The sequence below is a fragment of the Lepisma saccharinum genome, chromosome 14 (assembly GCF_977018435.1).
Source record: "Lepisma saccharinum chromosome 14, izLepSacc3.1, whole genome shotgun sequence".
NCBI classification, from domain to species: Eukaryota; Metazoa; Arthropoda; class Insecta; order Zygentoma; family Lepismatidae; genus Lepisma; species Lepisma saccharinum.
This window is the reverse complement of record NC_139242.1, coordinates 54628445-54644014: the sequence shown is the minus strand read 5'-3', so window position 1 is coordinate 54644014 and position 15570 is coordinate 54628445. Positions and strand designations below refer to the sequence as shown.

The 15570-nt window shown below is 37.0% G+C and overlaps 1 protein-coding gene across 8 annotated transcripts in view; it reads left to right on the top strand.

Annotated features, from left to right (window-relative positions):
- Positions 1–11398, top strand: part of Ctr1A (Copper transporter 1A) — a 78886-nt gene extending 67488 nt beyond the window's left edge. For 5 of the 8 annotated variants that reach the window (XM_083135635.1, XM_083135640.1, XM_083135636.1 and 2 more), the window contains 2 exons: positions 938–967; positions 10440–11398. In XM_083135635.1, coding sequence (XP_082991761.1) covers positions 938–967; positions 10440–10641 — 232 coding nt within the window. In that variant the 3' untranslated portion in view covers positions 10642–11398. Of the gene's footprint in view, positions 1–937; positions 968–4483; positions 5253–10439 lie in introns of those variants that run through there. The other 3 variants (XM_083135639.1, XM_083135641.1, XM_083135642.1) reach the window with 2 other exon arrangements.
- Positions 11399–15570: the final 4172 nt, after the last annotated feature.

The window sequence follows — 15570 nt, the reverse complement described above, 5'->3', positions numbered from 1 at the left end:
TTCACTGGTGTTTACTGAAAGTTGAGTCCTGGCAATGTATATATGTGTGTGTGTGTTTAATTCAAAGGGTTTACCATTCAACTGCAAATACTAATACTTCTAGTTTGATACTATTGAGCACAATTGTTTATGGAAGGATGCATTTTTAGTTTTGAAGGATGCATCTTTAGCTTTGAAAGTAAATTTTAAAGAGAAAAAGCTGTAGTGCAGGCACTTTATTCAAAAGCTTTTCATGATGAAATTTTTAAGTTCCATTTAGTGAATTAAATGCAAGGTAAAAAAGATCTGTTCATTTTTCTGTTAAATACGAGGGAAAAAGTGGAGGAATGGATTTTTGTCTTTTGAACAGTTGATGATGGAACCAGTATTTCATTCATGATAGTAATCAGCCACTGTAACTAGTAGGTGCATTCTCATCTATGAATAGTATGAAGGAACAGAAAATATAAGAAATTCTCGTTGCACTTAAATGGAGAAGTATTATACTACCATGATTGTTGTACTGCATCATGCAGAATCAGAATAAAAATTAAATGTCTAAAAAGAATCTGAATGTAGACTTCCTGACATGTCTTTGCAAGTTCTGTACCCTTGTCTTGAACTAATTCAAAATCCCCCAAAACAGTAGTGCATTTATAATTATACGCCCATATGTCAGGTAATGACAGATTTATGTTGTAAATGCAACTTTCAGATCTCGAGAAAAATGTAAAACAATCAGTAAATTTAATCATGTTTTTTTCAAATGTTACTCCTCAGATTTACACACATGCAGTCTAAATTGTAATTTAAAGAACAATGCAGGTGTAGTTGAAGTAGTAGGTTACAAGAATGTGCTTGTCAGTTACAATTCCAGTTAATGATTAACCGTAACTAATATTATTGTATACAGTATTATGATTCGGATGTGCTAATGTGGGTTTATTTTTCTCTCCAGAGTTGTAGGCGAAGTGATACACGGCCAGCCGTAAGTTTTGATTATTTTAATACTCACCACACTGATTCTCTTTAGCTAATTTGTTTTCAGTCTTACTCGGTGTGAAGCATTCTTTGGAGAAGCTTTCTGTTTGCAGCATGCTCCCTTTTTTTATTTACTGATCTGGCAGGCACAACTTTCTTCTTTAACATCTTGCACTCTGTGTTTTCTAGGCTGATCTATTCCTGATTTGCATTTATCATTTCCAGTTTTATTATTTTTATTAAAGATAGTGAGTACATATACATATGCACTATTGTGTGATTAATTGTTATCCTTTTAGTTGGAATGTGTTTTTATTAATTATTTTAGTGTGTCTACTAGTTTTCTTTGTAAATATGTTGTTTTAGAGTTAATAACAATAATGAAAAGTTTTATTTTTATGTGGTGGTTAACTCAAAAAACTTTAGGGAGGATATGAACATAGGGTGAAGAGTTAGGGTTTCTGCTTTCAGTAGTCATTGCTAAATTTTATGCTATATTTTTAGATGACAGGTGAAAGATGGCACCAAGACAGTACTGATACCTGGTACGGTATCAAAAATTGCCCCAGTATTATTACTATTATATATAAAGGATAGAATGTGAAAGAGTGCCAGAAGGGCAGATAAACAAAAATGGCGTGGGGGACAGTAAACACCACAATTGAAGAAAAGTTTGATATTTCGAGGTCTTGACCTCAATTTCACAGTAGGTAGAAAGTATGTAGTACAAAAGCGTAGAGGCACAGAATACTGACGGCAGCATCCGTCAGCACAGTGGTGCCAGAAACAAGTGATAGAACACAGGTTGTGCGAAAAGATCCTTTCACCAGTGTTTACTGCGGGATGGATGGTAGGTGGTTTGTGGTTGAGGGGGAATGGGAGAATACTTATTGGGTGGCCAGGTTGAGTCTGGGGAGGTATGGTGGCATGCATTCCTGAAATGTAAGCCCTTTCCCATCGCCTGCGGGTGGAGGTGTCAGTGTGCTGGGGTATTAGGTGTATTATGCCTACATGGAAACAGTTGTTGAAGGTGGTGTTGTGGCTGTTGGTGTGGGTGGCGACAGTGAAGTCTGAGTTTTGGGTGGAAGCTCTGTGGTTATTGGTGTGGAGGTTCAGGGGGGTAGAGGTTTCACCCAGGTAGAAGTAACCACAGATTTGACAGATGAGGGTGTATATTAGGTTGGAGGAGTTGCAGGTGCCCTTTGGGTGAAGGGTGAATTCACCAGCTGCAGTCGGGATCTGGAGGGTGGGGGAGGTGATAAGTATGGGACAGGCCTTGCATCTTGGTTTGTTGCACTTGTAGGCTGGGGGTGGTGGGATGGGAGCAGTGGGTGTATTATGGACCAAGATGTTCTTGAGGTTGGGGGGGGGTGTCTGAAGATGACCCTAGGTTTGTCCCGAAAGATGTCTCTGGTGTCGGGATCACTGTGGAGGATGGGAAGGAGGGAGTGGATGGTATGTTTGATTTTCAGGAGGTGAGGGTGGTATTGGGTGATCAGAGCGGGAGGGTTGGGTTTGGGTTGGATGGCACGGGTGTGAGACGTGGCTCTGGTTATTTGTTTGTTGATGAGGGTGGAGGGATAGCCTCGGTATATATTTTTTCACTGTTCCAGAGCCTTGGTATCTTGTGAGGCTTGCAAGACTTCGCTTTCACAGAATCCAAAATTCTGCAAATTATTCAAGATTTACAGTTTTCATTAAGTTTGTGCTAACATGTGACAAGATGTGGATTTCACGATTGGCACCTTATTTTAATATTCTGATCACCTCATTTGTGAAACTGAATATTCTAAAGCTAGAGCAAAACTCAGGCAGATTAAAGTGATAAAGTTGCAAAGCAATGTGTGCATATTAACATTTATAAATGTCGCTAACAGCCTTAGTTTGTTACTATATTCAGTGGCCTCAGCTCAGATCTAGTTTTAATCATCATCAACTCTCCCATCTGGGCAAGTCACTACTTTTATATACTCTAGATTTGTGTGTGTGATAGGAATGGAACAAGTGTATGTTACGAAGGGAGATGGTGGGAAGCATGGAATTTCCCCTTTTCCCTTCTACATTTTTGTTTCCCCATGACCTCTACCTTTTCAGTTTTGTTCCCAACCGATCACTTTTGTCTTATTATTGATCATCAAGTTTTTGAAGTATTAATAGTAATTTTAAGGAAGAAAAGTATTATTTCAAAGATAGAATATGTTTTTATAAATTTACTTCAAATATTACACAATTGTTGTTCTGGTACTATAATGAAACAGTTTGAATTTACTTTTTTTTAATTTGATTTTTTTTTTTTTGACTGGGCAGGTCATAAATTTCAAGAAATATAATTTGTGAAACACAAGTTTTTTAATCTATCCCTTCTATATTATCATTAATTCCAACCCTCCAATAGAGTACAAATATGAAATGTTTTATCAATACCAGTGGCTTATCAATATACCCTACTCCCTCCTCTTAATTGTACTCTATATTTCAAAGATATTGTTACCAAATCATATTCCAAGTTATACCGTAACTCTCATTTGAGTTTTGTTCCATAAGCTCAAAAAATATAGCCTACACACAGTTTTGAAAATGTCAAAAATTGCTGAAATATATGTCATTTGCTGTGACCATTTTGAACAGCATATGTACTGGAGTTCTACATCTCAAGATGAATGAATAAAATGCAGTCGGGACCTCATTTCCACCATGAGTGTCTATAATAGTGTATTTTCCTGTGGAAAAATACACTAATATGCCTATACAAATAACCAATAGTATACCAATCAAACGAAGTAAAAAAAAAATATTCATGGTGAATTATATATACACAATGAATGTTGAAGATTAGGCATGCACAGGAGATGTACTACATATAAAGTTTCAGCGAAAAATGCAGGCTTGACCAGGACTCGAACCTGGGTTTCTGGCATACCGAACCATTGCTCTAACCACTGAGCTCCCGAGCCAGCCTGGTCTTGCCTGATTTTTTGCCATTGCTGTTTTACCTGCGTGGAATCGTCTGCCAGTGCTACCGCAACGAGATCTGTTGCCTTTGAATGTATATCTGCGTGTGGGAGGGATGAGGTGTAATCATAATCATGTGACCATAACTTTTCGTAGGAAAGTTAACTGCATGTTCAGAAATTGAGAGACAGTTACGTTATTTTGCCTTGTTATTTATAACAACAATTTTAAAACTGTAAGTAAGTTGGTGTTTTAAGCCCACTTTATGCACAGTAAGGCTAATTGGGACTGGACCTACAGTTTAAAGTGGGATCCGAACCACTATGTGCCTCCACCAGGTATCGAACCTGGGACTCCTTGATTACAAGGCGATGACGTTACCACTACGCCACCAGGGAGGCTCAATTTTAAAACAGAAAATTGGCTATGTGCTTCCTAAAATTATTGCTAATTTGACTGATACCTATAATGATATGCCATTATCAGCATATCAGTTCTACAGATAACCCATTTGTTTACTTTTCTAAGGTTCTCTGAGTTTTACAAGCATTTTTGTTAATTATTATTTCAGGTCTTCAATGTTTTCTTGGTCACATGCCTATCAGACATTCCTGTTTACCGTTCAAATAATAGTGAGCTACTTTCTCATGTTTATCTTCATGACTTTCAATATTTGGCTGTGTGTAGCTCTTGTAATGGGTGCAGCTTGTGGGTATTTTCTCTTTTGCTGGAAAAAGTCTATAATGATGGATCAAGTAGAACACTGTCACTGAACCATGTGCATGTATTAATTGCGTCAAGCAGGCTTTGCCAAATTTAGATTACGTTGCTCACTGGTGCGAAGGTGCTGTATATATGAAGGGACAAAGTATAAAATGTGTTCGAAGGAAAGTAAGAAACACCAGAAAGAAGAGTGTGGGATATTGCAAATATTTTAATATATTGATGTGAATATCTATAGAGTTTGTAAGCGTAAAATAAAAGTTTTGTATTGTTATAGTAAAATTTGTTGTGTGCCTTACTGGAATTATTGTATTTGAATATTTTTTTAATAGTTCATGTTTTTTATTAGTAATTTTGTACAGTGGTGGAGATTTTATGTAATTATAAGAAAACATCAATAAGGAATTATTTGAAATGTAAGGAATATTTATGAAGAAATTTAAAATGTCTGTACATTGATAGACATATTTTCAGTGCTCTGTAATCTGTTACCATATCTGATTTTGTAAATGAAGAAAAGAATACATTATAAAATGTAAAGTAGTTAACAAATATTATGTAATAGCATTTTCATGTTACCAATCTATAAGTAAGGTAATTATGGAAACTGGAGAATTGCAATGCCTTTTCTGATCCCTAGATCATAATATATTTCCATGATCAAACCTCCTCTAATTACATTCACATTAGTGGAAATATTTACAAACATGTGAAAAGTTAAAAACCCAAATTGTAAAGTTTAAATTATTATAATGTTTCAAAACTACATATAAAGAATTATTAGCTTTCAAGGGGAGAGGAATTGTAATAGACCTGAAGGGGAGGAGGGATGTAATAAAGAGTAGGAATATTGACTGGATATTGGGGCATTATTGTTTTCCTCAAGTATGTTAAAAAGTAGATTTTAGAAAGAAGGAGAAATGCAAGTTTTTTGGGGACAGCATTAATGTATGTTACATTGGACAAGACAAATATTCTTTCCCCCTAATGTAATCATCTAGGACAGGGAGGATCTGCTGTTAACCTTTAGCATACTTTTTAGGCTGTAAACCCTTTAAAGATGGCATGTTTCCAAGTGTGTGATATTTAAATTTTCACAGAAGTAAAAGGAAATTGTAGGAGGAAAACTATTTATCACATTTTTTTAAAAAAAAGAAAGACTACATCCTCCCTCTAAAGAAGTATAATTGAAAGAAGAAGAAAATTGAAATTTTACCCATTTTTAGGGAGCAAGTCATACGAACCAAAGTGAATCATAAAAATTCTAAGAATAGATTTACTGTTATTTAGCTGCAAACATGCAAAGCCACATTAAAGAACATTAAATACGAGGGCAACTATTTTTTTTTTCATGCAGTAATGCAAAAATTCAAAATATACATATCGAAGATTACACTTTGATGGAATTGAACAATGTATGAACAAGGCAGGTCATTTGTACTAGGTGTTAATAGGGAAGTGCCAAAAAACATTAAAATAAGTTTTGGTATACATGCGTGTATTAGTCACAAGGTTACATTGTTAGTACAAACGCAGAAGGGGCCAACCAAGCACCGTATGAACCCCCAAAGTAATCCCAGAGAGCATCCACAACATGCTGCAATGATGTGGGAGATGTTTTCCCACCTGTGGGAGGTGTCTAATACCATCCACCTCATCAGGTGTAAGTCGGCACATCTCGCATTTCACGGCGATGGCAATTTCCTCTCAGTCCGAAGTAACCCTTATCATGTATAATTATTGAAGCAGAAATCATCTGAATTGTTCAACCCTCTGAAGTATCTTGTTATCATTGTTTGTGCAGTTTGTAGATGTTATGTGTAGCAATGTGCATCCAAGGTATCAGTCTGCTTCGGTGAACTTGAAATTATAAAGGTAAAAAGAAAGGAAATATGGTCAAAGATAAATGCTACATCATTGCATAGTACCATGAAGGCACATAAGGCCCCCACACATTCTTCATCTAAGCCATACTGGATAAGGCCCAGAGCTGCTGTATGCAGGGACATTGTCCGAAAAATTCCTTCTGAGATCACCCACTTGTGAATTGAACCCATTCTTCCTGTGTGGAGTCAGCACACTAATGACTGTATCACCATGGTTCATAAAATGCTATATCATATCAAAGACTGTAACCACATTGCACATCTTTCTGTATGACCTTGTCAGTCACATCAACCAAGACAATATAGTATGCAAGGGCTGTTGTTTCTAATCTGAATTGATATATTTTCTCAAGCCTCTGTAAACATTCAAAGTAGAGTTGCAGGTGAGATGGTGGATGTCATTTCATGTAATTTGTCTTGATCTTGGACAATGTCAGGTTATTCAAAAGACTTAGAAGAACCTTGTTAAAAAATATTTTCGATGGGCCTAAACAAAAGAATTGATTGATTGGTAATAACTATAGTATAACAGTCATGCAGTAGTATACTCAGGGTAATTTATGGAAATTACATTTCTATTGCCTCATAGATCTTAAAGGGGAAAAAAATGAACATTAAATACACAAATAAGTAGCTGATTAGGTGAAAAGGAATCATACAGTTACACCTGCTGTTACAAAAAAAAATTGAGTGTCTATATTTGTAAGTATTTGAAAATGTCTGCTGGATGTATTAATGCATAAGATTGAAATTCAAAGCACCATTTAACTGTTGATGGGAGTGACAAGAATTCACCATTCTGCACAGTAGTTGAAGAAATATAAGAAATAGACATAATACAAGAGCCAAATGTATATCAACGCCATCATATAAAGGAAAGCTATATTGAAGCAACTGTAATGCACCATGTGATAGACACATTATGGTGAGTGGATTTGATGTAGTTCAGCTTGAAGCAGTAATGTAGTGAAGCTGCAGTCTGTAGATAGAAGCATGTGACAACAGTAAAAGGATTAAAGTTGCTTAAAACTAGTCGTGTGTGTAGGAATTGTATCATTTTGCATTTACAGTACAAATACAGGCTCACCAAAAAAGAATGCCAGTATTATAAAAACGTACTAAAAAGGAAACTTATCCTAATGATTAAAGTGTTAAAATGAAGCAAAATAATTAAGTTTTGGTTGATTTGAGATGTCCAGCAGAACTCCCACTCAGTGTCAGTTACAATGTGGACCATGCGGACTTGGCACAAGATCAAATACCATTTTCGAGGTCTGTCATGTGACAAATAGAGCACACATTGAAAGTGGATAATGTAAAATGAGAACTTCAGACATTTCATAGCATTTTGACATATGAATCTGATAAGTTTAACGTTTTTCGAGTAATTCATTTCGATAATCGTGGCATTTTTTTCAGTGACCTTGCATATTTTAGTTCCTTTTCTTATGAAAAAGATCACTTAGTATGTCGGTTCTAGAACTAAGTAAGCTTTTTGATTTTGGGTAGAGTATTGTTTAGTTTTCCTTTCTTTACAACATACAAGGAATATATTTTTTATACTTTGTAGTAAACTCTTACTAATTGTAAGGGGATGTATTTGATGATATGTATATGATATATGATATGTATATGATGGATGTATTTCAGATAAAGTTATAGCCAATAGATAATTATTTGAAAGTTCTGGATGTTTGTGTGGCTCTGATGATAACTTGAGATTCGATGGATTCTATGGCTCTATTGGTCAAGCATTCAGCCAATATCATTCCACCTTGCATCACACTTGTACTTGCTCTCTCCAATTTAAGAAATAGTTAATTAAGCTATTTTAAGCTCTGGTACTGATTTAGTTTTTTTGTTGACTCTGCATCATGATGACAATTAGGAGCTACTTGAAAATGAGTCGAGGTAATAGAGGAAGAAAATTACAATAAGGATCAACACACTGACCTTATCTCACAATGAAAACCCTTATGGTAGGTCTGCCCTTATAGCTATCTTAGTGGAGGTCAGTGTACTAGAAAAGAATGTGGTAATTTGGTAAATTGATGAAGGGTATGAAGAACCTTGTTCTTGCAGCTGCCATTTCTGATTCAATTCTTACCTTGGTTTTCCTCAGTCATTCAGGCAAATGATGGGATGATGTCTTTAGTAAAACTGTGTGTTTCTTCCCATTTCCTTGTCCCATTCTTTTCTCCATTTGTTCTCCTCTTCCCTGTTGTGGTAAACCTGATGGTACAACATGTGGCATTGATTAAATCAATCAACCGACAGAGAGGCAGTAGTGAAAATGGATCACCAAAGCTCACCCAATTCAGTATTGTGCATGTATAAAAATGTATTTTCTTACTTTAACTGTACTGCTTATTTGTACAGAGTGGCCAAGATAAAAGAGGCCCCGTGTTATACGTGATATAAAAAGAACATTGAGCAAGTAAGAGCTGCATTTATGTTACAAGAATTTTTTTTTCGCACGTTGTGTGATGACGTGTTGTTATTTCTTACCGCTAGGGCGGCGCTCGAGCGGGGTCACGTGATGTCGAGCAGCGATTGAGTGATCAGTGCTGCGTTGTCAGTAGTCTGTTTGAAGTGTGTTGTGAAGTGCTGCAGAATGCCTTTGTCAATCGAACAAAGAGTGTTCATTATTGAAACGTACTTCGGATGTAAATCGTTTAAAACTGTAAATGAAAGGTTCACTATAAAATATCCAGAGACAGCTGCTCCTGCGAAAAGTGTTGTGCAGAAATTGATCACGAAATTTAGAGCAACAGGTTCAGTCGCTAACGCCAAACGTAACCGTGTAAAGACAGTTTGTTCGCCGGACAATACTGAACGTGTTCACGAGGCTATGGTAAGGAGTCCACGGAAATCAACTAGACGTCTCTCCTCCCAACTAAACATCAAACGAACGTCATGCCAGAACATGTTGCAGCAGTTACATATGCGACCATACAAAGTAAGAGTGATGCAAGCATTAAAACCTACAGATTACGGACAACGACAACACTATTGCGAATGGTTACTCACGAATGTTGCTGATGGTTATCTGGATCCTCATCTTTACTTCCACTCAGACGAAGCATGGTTTCACCTTAGCGGGTACGTGAACTCTCAAAACACACGCTATTGGTCAACAGACAATCCCAGGGAACACTTTGAGGTGCCTCTGCATGATTTGAAAGTAGGCGTTTGGTGTGCTGTTTCAGGCCAACGGATTGTAGGCCCCATTTTCTTTCACAACACTGTGAACTCGCAAGTGTATGTAACGGAATTGTTGCAACCATTCATAGCGCAGCTAACTGATGAAGAACGAGAGTATGCGTTTTTCCAGCAAGATGGCGCTATGGCGCATACTTCACGGTTTTCAATGTCATACGTCCATGAAGCTTTCGGAGAAGAACGTACAGTTTCCGCAGGTTTATGGCCTCCCAGATCGCCCGATCTGTCGACCTGTGATTTTTATTTGTGGGGTAATTTAAAGGGTAAGGTCTACAGTAACAACCCGCATACAATTGAAGAGTTGAAAACAAACATTCGCAATGCGATTGCGGAAATCACACCAAATGAATTGGCAAAAGTTTCCAGAAACATGTTGAGACGTGCTGAGTTGTGTATCGAGGTTCATGGTGAACATTTTCAGCACCTCCTGTGAACTATTGACCTATTGAATGTTCAGTACGTTGTTTTTCATAATAATACTTTCCTACTCTGTATTCTGTATATACAATAAATGAGTGAATTGTCTGTATGTTGTTTATAAGACATGGGGCCTCTTTTAGTTTGGCCACCCGGTAGCTTTATCTTTATTTGGCTTCTATACCTAGCTTCCATGTAGATCAAAAGCACCATGTATCATGCTGTAATCTAACACATGTATAAATACAAGTAACAATAATGTGTTAATTATCATTCCAGGTCTTCCATGTGCAGCAGAATGCATTTATTACAAACATTCCTACATGTGGTCCAGATAGTAGTGAGCTATTTCCTTATGCTTATCTTCATGACATATAATGCTTGGCTGTGCATATCAGTGGTCTTCGGAGCAGCTGTTGGCTTCTTCCTGTTTGGATGGAAAAAGTCTGTGATTGTTGATGTGACAGAACATTGTCACTGATGCAGTGGAACAATTAGAAGAAAAAGTGTATCATTACAGTGTTGAATAAGCTTTCCTGATTTTTGAGTACAACGCTTTTCTGCATGGTATTGTTTGGAACAGACATGGATGAAGTTCCTGGGTCTGTGGGCCCTGCATTTCGTAGCCTTGAGAATCAATGAAGTCTGGTACAAGTGTGGTATGATGAAGAATATGTTGCAACATAATATTACATTTTAGATAATTTCTACAAATTTTAATATATATTGTGTTAAGATGCTCAAATCGCTTTTACTGAAGTATCCATTTTAATTTGTTTTTAGTTTTATTAAAAGCAGTATAAAGATTCTGATTTTATGTGTGCGGTATATTCTCATATAAAACTAAAATGTGAGATTTGTGAATTCTGTACAAAATACTGTATAAAAGCCATTATTGGAGTTGTTGCTAAAGTTTTTTGTTGAAATATGTGCAGGCATGAATTCATATCAGGTTTTACTTTGTTGTTGGTTTCTGTGTAAGATACAGTCATGGTGAATTGAGATTCATTTTATTCGTATTTTGAGAAAAGCCAATATGAATTATGTACTTAACAGTCATGCACTTTGTCTAAAAAATTAATAATTTAGAATGTAATTTGAGTGGTTTATGGATATGCCAGTGTGCTCATGAATGATGTGAAAATGGTTGTCTTCTATGGAAATAAATATATATATACATATATTTTAGTTAGTGGTGGTTGTACAATAATTTTCAATAAAAAACAAAAACATCTATTTTACTAAATGTGTTTATTATTGACTTATTATGCATCCTGTATAGTTTCTAGCTTTATCTCGCCATTAACTTGGACAACATGTAAAATCAGAAATTCAGAGAAACTAACAGAATTGAAAAATTGAAATGCCTGGTGAATATTCTACCCTGAAAATGAGTTAGCTCTCGAAAGCTTGGAATGTTTTCCACAACTCACCTGGTTGATAGCCCGAGAGAATCTTTTCAAGAATGTCACAAATTATAGTTGAAAAATCATAGGAAAATGTCACACTGCACAGTCAGTGAAACAGCACATAATGTTGAATGACCATGGGCAATTTATCTCCCAAACAGACAGATGATGACAGCATAGCATGTATCACCCAAGCCCTCACTCGACTATGCAAGTCAAGTCAGAGCAGTAAATAAGTTAGGCAGGACAGGGCAAACCCAAATGGTAGTGAACCAGATGCTGTATGCACAATAATGTGATAAAGGTTTGTTCCAACAGGGTGGAAATGTCTCGTGACACTGCTAAGTGCCATTTCCTGGAATATCATGCACCAACAATTGGACAAGTATGGGTTTTATGCCTATAAGATGTGATTAACACTATACTGGGTGATTTTTTTAACCTGAATCATTTGAATATCTTGAAAAAAAAATCATTCTACAAAAAAATGTTCCAAATAAGAAGTTGATAGTTTGGATGGGGAAGTTTAGTGGTGCAACAAAAGAACACCCCTTCCCCTTTTGTAGGTGCGGTAGGGCGCAACTTTGAAATTTCAAATAGAAACCCCTATTTTTATTACAGATTCTGATTTTACGGGAAAAAATACATAAGTTTTGTCTGAAACATTTTTTTCGATTCGTGATAGATGGCGCTATAATCGACAAATTTTCATTTCTTGAATGTTTACACTTTAAAACCAATGTATTTCATTTCGCAATTCATTTAAATTCAAAAAATAAAACATTCTCGTGCATGAACTTTGTACTAATTCTTGACAAATCTTTTGAGATTTCATTAAGCTGGTAATTCGCCTATTTACAACATTTAAAAGAGTCTATATTTGTTTAATTTTTTTTTTGTTGTGTCAAAGATGCTTAACAAAGCTACAACAGAAAAATAAAATAAAAAATAAAATAAAACAAAGTCAAGAAACAGTTCCTTTTTGGACTTTTCCTGGTAAATCATTGTTTGTAATTCATTGATTTTTAGATCACAAGAATGCTTCGAGCGATTAATTTGACTAAGCTGTTGATACTTTTTAATATCAATGGATGTATTAACTGTAGAAGAGAAAATTGAAATGATTCTCGTGTATGGAGAATCTGGCAGGAATCTCCGTCAAGCTGTCGTTGTTTATGCTCAGCGTTTTCCAGACAGGGTGCGTTCTTTCGCTTCGTTTCAACGTACAGTCAATCAATTTACTACTGAAGGAAGTGTTAGACCTAAACAAAGGACCCGTCGAAGAACAGTTATTGGAGAAGAAAATGAAATTAATGTGTTAGCTTCTGTGGCCCATGATCCTCATGTCAGCTCGCGAGAAGTAGCTCGAAATTTCGGATTGTCCCAGAGCAGTGTTTTGAAGATTTTACAGCGTCATAAATACCATCCATATCATGTGTCATTGCATCAAGAACTTCACGGCGATGATTTTCAAAATCGAGTGACGTTTTGTCAGTGGGCACGTGAACAAATACAAATAAACCCAAATTTCATTCGTCTGGAATTGTTCTCTGATGAGTTATCTTTTACAAACCACGGAACGGTCAATCGGCATAATATGCATTACTGGAGTGTCGAAAATCCGCACTGGCTGCGCCAAGTTGAGCATCAGCGCCCATGGACTGTAAACGTGTGGTGTGGAATTATTGATGACAAACTCATCGGTCCCTACTTCATTGATGGAAATTTGAATGGCCAACAGTACCGCGTCATTCTTCAAAATGAACTGCCAATATTACTTGAAGATCTTAACCTGGAACTGAGACAGAACATGCGGTTTCAGCAGGATGGATGTCCAGCGCACTATTCGAGAGCAGCACGTGAAGTACTCGACCGTGACTTCAACGGCTGATGAATCGGCAGAGCTGGTCCTGTAAATTGGCCTGCCAGATCACCAGATTTCTTTTTGTGGGGGTACCTAAATGATAAAGTGTAACGAGAATTGCCAACTACTCGTGAAAATATGATAGATCGAATCCAAAAACGCTTGTGCGATAATTAAACCAGAGGTACTTTTGAGTTGTGTACATTCATTCGAAGAGCGGATCAATAAATGTATTGAAGTTGAAGGTCACCATTTTGAACACTTAATGTAATTGAGAAGTGAATGTAGTTTACTAGCCATCGAGATATCTAGAGCTAAGAATTGTCGAGTAATTTTGTATTTTCAAAATAAATTTATTTGTTTTACAACAATTTCAAGTCCTGGAACAAAAATGTTTTATTTTTTGAATTTAAATTAATTGCGAAATGAAATACATTGGTTTTAAAAACTCAAACATACAAATCAATAACGACAAATCACACTGTTACTTCCGCTCAAGTGCAGAAATCGGAATAGAGAAAGCAGATGCAACACGGTGGAAAATTACTACACAAAGGCTTACGGTCCGTTGTATTTGGAACTTTTTATTTGGAACATTTTTTTGTAGGATGATTTTTTTTCAAGATATTCAAATGATTCAGGTTAAAAAAATCACCCAGTATGTTTGTGATTGTCCCTTCATCCATCTCATCGTATCACTATTCATCCTCATCTTCATGATTAGCCAAAAGTGGCAGAAAAGCAAATTAAAATTAAATCAATCAAGAGCAGAGAGGATTCGGAATTCATGGCCAAGTAGTTGCAGTAAACCAAATATTTCTAGTGTAAATGCAAGCACTGCCTGGAATTGTGTAAAGAGCAATGCTACTGGACAGTGGAACACTGGAAACATGTGATTTGGAGTGATGAATTATGTTATACCATGTGACGATTAGATGGTAGGGTTTTAGTATGGCATTACATGTACCAAGAGAACATTTCTGTAGTGCCTACAGTGAAGTTTGGAGGAGGTGGTATTATAATGTAAAAAAAGGTAAAGTGCTCCCTTGTGCTTAGCACAATGCCATGAAGGCGTATAGGGGGTGTGGGGGTAACGCCCCACACTTTCTTGATCCGGTCATGAGTGGGGGTGATGTGATCAGCATCACGCCCCTGACCGCCTTTACCCCCCAGGGTTTCCCCCAGGTACCCATGTCATTCGACGCTGGGTGGGTGCTGGGGCCGCTTCCAACATTAGAAAAGTTCCTGGATTTGAACCGGCCGGGTATCGAACCCGGGACCTTTAGCATGGTAGTCTGACACGTTACCGACTGAGCCATGGGGGATGTTTTTCCTAGAATGGACTCGGGCCCTCTTTAACACTGCACAGCATCAATGCAGCAGAGTACAATAATATTTTGACCATTTATGTACTTTCTATGGTGGAGAACTAGTTTGGTGAGAACATTGTGTAATGTTTTTTTTTGTCAACATGGACCGACCTTCCGGGTAGAATACCTCTGGGATGATTTAGAATGTCTACTTTAGACCCAAACGTCCCACATTAGTACCTGCTTTAGCTACAGCTCTTGATGAAGAATGGGCTGCCATTTCTCCAGAAGTGTTCAGATTTATGGTGGTAAGTCTTCCTGGGAGAGAATGGGCCATGATCAAGGCAAAGGGGGCAGACCTGCCCCATATTAATGTCCAGTAGTGGGGAATGTTTGAATTTTTTGAATTTGAATTAAATTTTTTTGGGTGCGTCAGCACAGGCTATTTTGCACCTGTCACACTATACGGGGTCCAGCCCTTATCATAACAAAAATAAAAGCGTGTCTGAAAACTAAAATTTCCTTGCCTTGGTTAAAAGCTGAGGCTATAAAAGTGTGCTCAGCACAAATAAAGACAACACAATTATACTGGCCAGTCGCCAGAGCCTCGTTAGTCTGCAGTCCACAATGTACTAGGTGGAAGTGAGGTTGACTCTTGGGTGCACTACGTGGAAGGAGCACTCCTAGTGGGAAATGTGTCACAACTTGATATGCGTAGTTAGAGATCAATTAGTTCATTGAACTCTCCAGCCTAACTTGCCTATTTTGGGGGGAGCAGGAAAAGGTTTTATAAGCTCTTGCCTTGACTCATCTCACCCAACAGGTTG